The 9617-nt window shown below is 25.2% G+C and overlaps 1 protein-coding gene across 2 annotated transcripts in view; it reads left to right on the top strand.

The window, feature by feature from the left end:
* The window catches only part of LOC129987896 (carnitine O-palmitoyltransferase 1, liver isoform-like), a 104487-nt gene that overhangs the window by 76279 nt on the left and 18591 nt on the right, over positions 1–9617 (top strand). Inside the window, exons 1-3 of one of the 2 annotated variants that reach the window (XM_056095885.1) lie at positions 85–405; positions 6725–6880; positions 8303–8439. In XM_056095885.1, the coding sequence (XP_055951860.1) occupies positions 6740–6880; positions 8303–8439 (278 nt within the window). In that variant the 5' untranslated portion in view covers positions 85–405; positions 6725–6739. Of the gene's footprint in view, positions 1–84; positions 406–6724; positions 6881–8302; positions 8440–9617 lie in introns of those variants that run through there. The other variant, XM_056095884.1, reaches the window with a different exon arrangement.

The following is a 9617-nucleotide window of genomic DNA, read 5'->3' as shown; positions in this document are numbered from 1 at the left end:
GGGAAGGGGGTGGTCCTGGAAGGCTCGACTTCAGAGCATGCGCTATCATTTCGCGATACGTTTCCTTCGCTACGCTGTGCGTTTGCCCTCGTCCTTCTCACAGAGCAATTTTGCATGAGAGTATTGGGCGAACAGCTGATAAAAGATTGGATTAAATAATGGACCTAATCCAATTAATTTAAGATTTTATTTTTTGAACCGGTTAGAAAATCAGAATTTAGACTTTTTCTTAGATTCTTTTTTTTAAAATTAGCTGCTGCAGTGCGGGTCGAAAACCCGCAATTTCTGTTTATCGTTTGAGTAAGAAAGAGATCGACTGTAAACCGTCGTTAATTCACGAGACCACGTGAGCTTGCTGTTTGGCTTTAATCAAAATTGCGGTAGTGTTTACGTCTCGTATTACAGGTATGCGATCTTAGCTAAGTAAAAGATTTAAAGCTTTATTGATCTGTTTGTTAAAGTGTGTTTTCAGTAATTTTTATAGACCAAATCGGTCTTTAGATATAAAAGAATTCTGAAATGGAAAAGTTCACGTTAATGTAAATTCCTGATTATCTGCATGATTCTTTAACTTAAGTAAATCTTACAGTTTCAGTAATTCGTTATATTTATTATAATTTCCTATATCTTTTGTTTTTGAAATTTCTAATTCAGAATTATTTTGCAATGAAAGGAAATAGTATTCGATTGTTATATTTAAGGATCTTATCAAAATCTGATTGTAAAAAAAAAAACTTTTAAAAAGTTATAGTAATTTTTTTTTTTTTTGAATAAAATAACGATGAAGTATAAATAAATCTCTGTTAATTGTATAATAAAAAATATTTATGAAATGATCATTTTGTTAATAAAATTGTTGTGCTTAAAAAATTTAGTGTGTTTAATTCTTGTATTTTCAGGCGAGAATATTATCCTTCCTATTTTTTTTTTCTCATTATTTGCATGACTAAGATATTCTTTATATCTTTTTACTGTGACTTTGGTTTATACCTTAGTTTATAATTTTTGATAAATGAATCGTTTTTTAATTCATATTATATTATTTTAAACTTTCATCCATATATCTAACCTTTTTTTTTTCCCCCCTAATGCAGTTGTTTTAAGTAATTCATAACTACTACATACATAATTGGTTGAAAAAAATTCTAAATCTTTTAATAATTTCTAATTTAATTAAGTTTGAAAACTTGTCTTGTTGAATCTGAAATAATCAAATAATAAGAACTATATTAAACAAGTGTTAGTATTAAATTGAAAATATGTTTCTTTTTTTTATAAATCTAATTAAATAAATAATTATTTGTTTGTACTTTATATTTTCTCAGAAAGTATTTTATTCTCTCCGTAATTTTTTTAGAGTATATTTTTTTATTTGTTATTTGTAACTGAAGACTAGTATTTTGATGCTAGACATAGAAATATTATATGCATTTACTTAGTGAATTGTTTTAAATCTGCAGTAAATTATCTGAAGTGCATAAGTTTAATTTACTAGGTTTTTACTATATAATTTTTTCCTTTGGAATAGGCTTGTTATTTATTTCCATTTATAAATCATATTTGATATAAATATTTTTTGTACCCATCCTTCTCATGTTTTGACACAATTTCAAAAACTGAATGTACAATAATAAATTTAATTTTTAATATTTTTTTTGTAAATTTTCATTGTACTACGTTTTAATCAAGGAGATTTTATCAGTTTTTTTGTTTTTGTTTTTGTTTACAAATATTGAAAACACTAAAAAATAATGCAAGAATTCTTAGCAACTCTAACAGTATTCTAGAGAACACTTTTGGAATACAATGAAGAGTTTATGAACTTTTACTATATGTGTTAATTTTCTGTAGTTATATATAATATATTGCTCATTTACATGACTTTGCTTCATATAGAGATTTAATGTGATTTATGTAAACAAAAAAATTAATGATGAACTAAAAGTACTCATAGTATTTTTTTCTCTCTCTCATTTTTGGATGTTACATATCTTTTATTCAATTCTTGCAAAAAAAAAAATGCATATTTTTTTGTATTTATTCTTAAAAAATTATTTTAATTGATCTATAAATGTAATGAATATAATGCAGAAATGGGATTGAATTTAGTAAAATCTTTTATAGCTCAGTTCTTTAGAATATATTTCAATTTTTTCTAGCTAAAGAAGCTCTGTAATAAATTTTGTTGCTATATATCAGAATATTAATACTTGTTCCCATTTCTTAAAAACTGTTTTAACAAAAAAAAAAAAAAGATTATTTAATAGAATATTAATTCTTTAAATAGAACAACATTTATTTATTTTAAAAACAAAATTGCTGATCAGACTTCCCCAAAATAATCATAAATGCAAATTCTTTACATCATTTTTTTTTTTTTTTTTTTTTTTTGCTGAATTTTTTAAAGCTTTGCCAGATATTGACGTCATTGTTTGTACTTTCATCTTTGATGATTATCAGAAAAAAGATAATTTGTATCCAAAGGGCCAGCTGTAACTTTTGAACTTTGATCACTATAAGCTGATTGATGCAATTTTTTTATCGTTTGTATCTCTATTATCATGTTTTTGTAGGAATTGAATTATATTGGATTTCACATTTAGTCTAGACTGTGGCTTCCCTCAGAGATATTTTTGGAAAAATTGCAAAAATAGAATTATTAAATTACCTTTTGATGCAGAATGGTTATAGATTGCTGATTACCTATTTGTAACTTATATTGTAAATTTTCTTCTGATATATATCATAGTTCATATCTTTCATTCTAGGATATTGACTACTTATTTCTCTTAAAAATCCTTTTTTTTTTTTACTTCTTTTTCTTGCTTCTCTTTTTTAAACATAGGATGATTAATTTTTGTATATTACCTCCATAACATATACTTCGAGGGGCTTTTTTCCTCCCAAAAATTTTGATGAAGATTAAGATTTTTAAATGAGAACAGAAAATGTTCATATGCAAAGTTTGGCTTTACTAATTTTTAAAATATATTGATTAAGCATTATTAAAACTCTTTTGTTGTATAAAGAAATTCATTTTTTTAAATCATTATATTACCTGATAGGGGAAAAAAATATAAAAACAGGCCTGCAAAAATTAAAACAATGAAAACTATAGTAGCTAAAAAACTAAACTAAATGTGCCATACAAGTTTTGATATCCAATAAGTTTTATTTAATTATTTCTCGAGTGCATGATTTGTTTCTATAATAGTTTGCACTTTTAATCCTTTATAATTTCTATAATAAGATTAAAAGTGCAAACCAAAACTAAATTAATTGCTTTGGTAGAGTTCATTTTTATTATTGAAAGAAAATAATATATTTCTTTAAAAAATTATAGATGCAAAAAATATTATTTTGGTAATAATCTTAATAATTTTTTTTTTTCATGAATGCTGTCTCAAATTTTAGGGGGAACAGTAGAAATTTTTGAATGTCTTTTGTATATTCTCTGGTGGAAGTTACATATTTATTTCACTTTTATTGTTGCCTGTTCGTTGTGAATAAATTGGAATTTTTAGAATAAAAGAATTCTCTAATAATTTTTGATACGGTCATTTTAATGAATTTTTGCAACCTGAGCCTAAGTAATTTAGTGTAAAAAATTAAAAAAGTAATCCAAATGTTTGTGCCAAATTTGGGAATTCTGGAGCTAGTGAGCTAGCCTATAGAATGTCAGCACACACAAATTCTCCTCTATTATAAGTCAAGTTATAATGAAATATATTTTTGGTATAAAATTAAAGTTAAGTCAGTATAGTAGCTTTAGGCACATTTATATCAAAAGTGTCCCTGTGCTGCAATCCAATCAGTCCTTTTAATGGTTTTATCTTTGAATTTTGTTTGGTTTAGACATCAAAAAACCATAAGGGGAAAGAAGAAAGAAAAAAAAAAAAAAATTATAAATTTAGTTCTGATACTGATTTGTTAAATTGCTCAGTTTTAAAGGAGTGGTTAATTTCTGTAATATGAAGTCTGACAATCTATAGTAAATACATAGCTTAAATCTATCCATATCATTATATTTGCAACTAATGATTGAAATAATTTTGCATTGTGAGTATATTTGTCTTTAAAAAGTGGTGAATAGAACAAGGGGAAAAACTTTTTGTAACACTTTCATTATTAAGTTTCCCCCCCCCCTTTTTTTTTTTTACATTTAGATCAAATTTTGCTATACTAAGGAAAGATTAATATAGATTATTTACTTGATTTTTAGTCTTATCTATCTAATATAGCTTTATATTTTTATTTAGATACATTTTGAATGAAATTGCAGGTGAATTTAAATATTCAACTGAAGGATATGCTACCTCTAATCAATTTCTATCATGAATGTTATAACAAATTCATCTGTAAAGTAATATACACGATACATTATCGGTGTTATGCTATCTCTTATGCAATTAGATACAAAGATATTCTGCTTCAGCAGTACTTCCTATCTGTTTTCAAAGTTCACTGTGTTCAGTATTTCAATTCAGCTAATATTACAGTTCATTATCTTAAGGATGCTTTGATAAGAATAAAGGGCACAGTTTAAATCTGTTCATTGATAAAATGACAAATTATAATTTTATTGACAAATGTTACTTGTTGCTATTTTCATTTATCTATTACTCTTAATAATTTTGTTATATTTCAATTGTAAATTATTTCTGGTTCTCAATAAAAAATAATATATTTTGTAAAAGTTTTTAAAGATTTATATAAAAAATGTATCCATATCTGTATGAATATCATGATATATGATTTAAAAATGCCAAAGTAATAATCATGATAGGGCAAATGTCAGTTGTACTTAGTTGCAGTATTTATTTCTTGGATCTTAAAAATGAAATTAATGGGCAAATATTTTGTTTTCTTACACTCTCCATAATAAATTTAAGTGACATTGAGTGGGTAGATATTAAAGTGAAGAAATATAGATACATTTCGGCAGGGAGAATACTGTGTGATATTTTTATTTGTGTTTTTTGTTTTAAAGCTAGAAGTCAATGAGCAACATTGGTGTAAGCAGATGAAAGATGAATAATATGCTTGAGCACCATTTATCTTTACTGCTTGAGTAATTAGTTTTCAATCATTAATTGCTTCTTAACACCCTTCATTTTTAGTAATATGTTTAGTAATATGTTGTGTATAGAACCAAAATCAAAGGAAAAAAATCAACTAATTCAGAAAGGTGGTTCTTGCATATTAACCATCTACCATTAATTTTCCACCAAAAAATTTGCTAGAGATTTCATTTTAGTCTATTAACTATGTTTAGCAGTGGCATATGATTAATCCAAAAAGTTTGGCAATCACGTACAGTCAGTACCAGAACATATAGTCAGTACTTGAGCATTTCTGTGTGAAGAATGTTTTTTTATCACTAATATAAATAAAGATTCATTCTTCTTGAAATATGTATTGATTCACTGGGATCTTCATTTGTGTGCCTGTGCATTTTCCTTCAACCTGATTGTAAAGCAATTCTTGTGAAAAATCTTGGAAATTTAACTAAAGAATGTTTTATTCTGGTTGTAGAAGCTATTTAGATTGAAGTTAGAACTAAGTTTAAAAAAAAATAGGAATTATGAGAAATTAATTATGAGATTGATTAAAAGATTTCAAAGAAAATTAGATCTACTTAGACTGTCTCAAATTAAACATGCTTCTGAGTGAATGTATATGGATACTCATTAATCCTGTGTGGGTGAAGAATGTTTGGTTGCAGATAATTTCAGTAGGATAATCTGTGAAAATTACAGGATTTGGTAATTTTCAATTTTATAATTTAATGTATATGCCATTATTTCTTTTAAAACAAAATACATTTGTTATGATGTAGATAATTTTATTTTATGAATTTATATTTTCTTCCTGTATGTTTTTTATGCAAACCAATCAGACTATTTATGCCAAAATAAGACAACTTACTTGTTTATATAGTATACTTTATTTCTTAATGAAATCAGAAAGTGTCTGCCATTGAAAGCTGATTTGATTAAGTGCTAGATAAGTAAAAAGTTTGGAATATTACTATATGTGATACTGACCATTATTCTTATTGATTATAAATAGAAAAATATTTCACTTTGCTTTCAATGCTATTTGTAACTTTGAACTTGTTGACTATTTGTAACGTTGAACTTTGATTTACTCACTCAATCACAGATTTCTATCTTAGTAAAGTTTGAAAGTTTTTAAGAAAATGTTACAATTAATTCTTTTTAATTTATCTCCTTTACATGTTAATCTATATCATCTTTAAACTAAAAACTCTAACTTTTTAAACTAAAAATGTTTGGAATAAAAGTTCCCATTATTACAATTGTGTATGTAATATTTTACTTTTATATGTAAATTACAGTATTAATTCTTGTAATGGCAATAATAAAATGTTCAATACCTAGATATTCCCAGATAAGAATAAACATAAATATAATCTCTGATGGCAATGATTTTAATTAATAATTGATAATTTTATTCAAAATAATTTTATATAGTGGCATAGTAAAGGAAAGTGATGCCAAGGCAAACTTATTCCTGCATCTTATTTATTTAATTAATAAAAATGTATATTGTTTAATGAACGTAAGGGGGGAGTTAGTTTCTTGAATCTATTGAATACTTCAGATTATATGTTTTGCTTTCTTGATTTGATATTAATTTTTAATAATGTGTTGAAACTTATATTCTAAAATTTTAATAGTATGTATGTTTTATTTTATAGCACTTCCTTTTCAAAATGGCAGAGGCCCACTCTGCTGTTGCATTCAGTTTCACCATCACGCATGAAGGTGTAAACATCAACTATGATCATGACATATTTTATGCAGTGTGGCAAAGTGGCTTACGATCTTGGAGGAGAAGACTGAACAAATTTTGGGTAAGTTTAAATCAATTTTAAATTGCCTTTCCATTAAATCATCATTGTAATTGAATGCAATTGATGTAAAAAATATTATTGTGCATTAAACATTTCTAAAACATGGTTCATTTGTTATGTGTTATCAAAATAATTTTGAATTGAATTAGTAAATTTAGCACAAATAAAACTATACAATATGGACTGGGGATATCATATGAGAAATGTTTAAATGTGTTAAGTCATGGCTCATTAAACTACACTGTTAAAAGCTGTATTCATTGTGCAAGATGCTTATCAAAATATTATATTACTGAATGCTTAGGTGCATTATTTATTTAATATTTTTTGTTCTTCGGTGGTTTTCATCTGATAGTGTTATAGTTAAAATGATTGGTATAAATGGTAAAAAAAAAAAAAAAAAAATTACTTAGTGTGCCTTTATTAAGTGATTCTTTGTCAGTTCCTTTAAAAAGTATGAATTATTTAACATTTTAACAACTAATTATAATATCTTGAGATCTGAGGAATTTTATTAAAATTCAGTAATCTAAATTATTTAAAATGGAACTGTACTCCAAAAAATACTTTTTCATAGTTAAAAAAGACCTAAAGAAATGCAAATTATCTTTTTGCTGGGCCTTATAAATAACTGATGTATCTGGTTATTTATTTAGTGGATAAATTATCTGCTTACTTGATGATTAATTGATGAAAGGTATATCAAGATATAATACCTAATTGATAACAAAGAATTGCTTTGTATTTCTCTATATATTTTTGTAAGTCACTTTAAAAATTATTAATTACAGTTGTCAGTTATTTTAGTGTAAGCTTTAAATCCAAGAAATTTTCATTTAAAATGAATTAATTAACATATAACTGTAATCTAAGAAACATTTCCTATGAAGTTTTTAGAATAGGATTTAAAAAATATGAATTATTTGTTTACTGGATATCATAATTAGAAAATACCCACTTTGATCTCCACTAATAAATATTCTTATTTTGTATAATATGAAATAATTTTTTCTTATTACTTACTGATTTGTTTTTAATGCATCACTTGAGAGATATTAGAAGAACTTTATTGTATTTTGTAGAATATTTTACCACTTTTATTAATTGATATTATTTGAATTGATTATGCAATTAGTAAAGACAACATGCAAATTATATTAAATATTTGCTGTAATTTAAGCACAAGACTAGGTTAAATGTTTTAAAGTACGTTGAGATATAATATGCTTCTGAGATATGTTTCTGAAAAGATAAAAGATAAAGGTGGATTAAATTTAATTTATATTAGAATTGCATTTATCGATGGGAGACAAGTGGGCTAGGCAATCTTTAAACAGTTTTTGTTTCTATAATGTGTAATATTGTGTAAGTGCCTTGATCTGATATGATAAATAATCGTAAACACTTTATTTTCCTCTGCAGAACAATGTTTGGACAGGTGCTTATCCAGCCTCACCATATAGCCTTCTAATAATTGCTACAATCATAACCTTTCTAACTTGGAAAGAACGTGATGTTTCACATGGACTCGTAAACTTCCTTGAATCCCACTTTATTGAGTAAGTTTATAGAATTTATAGATGTTTTTCTCATATCAACAGCCCAAGCATATGCCAAGAATAACAACTTCTTGATGATAATTGCAGAATTTCTCTTTTATTTTCTTATGTATGTCTGTGGCATTTGGTACTAATTTCGTGATTGTTGTACGTATATATTACATTAACATTTGTTATTTATGAAAGGGAAATAATAATAATTGCTACAATCATAGCCTTTCTGGCTTGGAAAGAATGTGATGTTTCACATGGACTCTTAAACTTTCTTGAATCCCACTTTACTGAGTAAGTTTATAGAATTTATAGATATTTTTCTCATATCAACAGCCCAAGCATATCCCAAGAATAAGAACTTCTTGATGATAATTGCAGAAGTTCTCTTTTATTGTCTTATATATGTCTGTGGCATTTGGTACTAATTTGGTGATTGTTGTACATATATATTACATTAACATTTGTTATTTATGACTGGCAACAACAACTATCAAGCTAATGAAAGATTTTAGATTAAAACTTTTCTTATTTCCTTTTCAATAATTTGCATATATATATATATATATATATATATATATATATATATATATATATATATATATATATATATATATATATATATATATATATATATATATATATATATGCAAATAAATGTATATTGCATTAAATAATTGTATTATGATTAAGATTTTTTTTAACTTTTATATTTTATGTCAAATTTATAATGTATTATTTTATGTGAATCATTGGTTCATGCTTGGAAATATTAGTTCTTATTTAATTGGTATTTTTGAATAGTACTTATATATATATCAAATAACTTAAAATATATTACTTTTTAAATTTTTTTTAGTTTGATTTTGTTTAATATCTGAGAAGTAAAAGATTTAGGAATGTAGCATATGATATACTAATTCAATTTTTTTTAAATGTTAATTAACAGGTTTGGTAGAATGTATCGAATTACAGCTAATGGTTAAAGAAATGAGATATAAGTTAATCATCCACTTTTATATTAAAAACGGTGTTTTTTTTTAATATTTATGTCTGGTTGAATTTGAAATTAGCATTGGCTGTGCGTTAATTTGTAAATTTTGATGAATGCTTCCTTTATTATTTTTGTAATTGAATATTTTGATTGGAAGGTTTAGTTATTAATGGAGGAGGAGGATAAGATTGTG

The sequence above is a fragment of the Argiope bruennichi genome, chromosome 10 (genome assembly GCF_947563725.1).
Source record: "Argiope bruennichi chromosome 10, qqArgBrue1.1, whole genome shotgun sequence".
Lineage (NCBI taxonomy): Eukaryota > Metazoa > Arthropoda > Arachnida > Araneae > Araneidae > Argiope > Argiope bruennichi.
The sequence above is the reverse complement of the archived record's forward strand: the minus strand, read 5'-3'. Positions and strand labels throughout refer to the sequence as shown.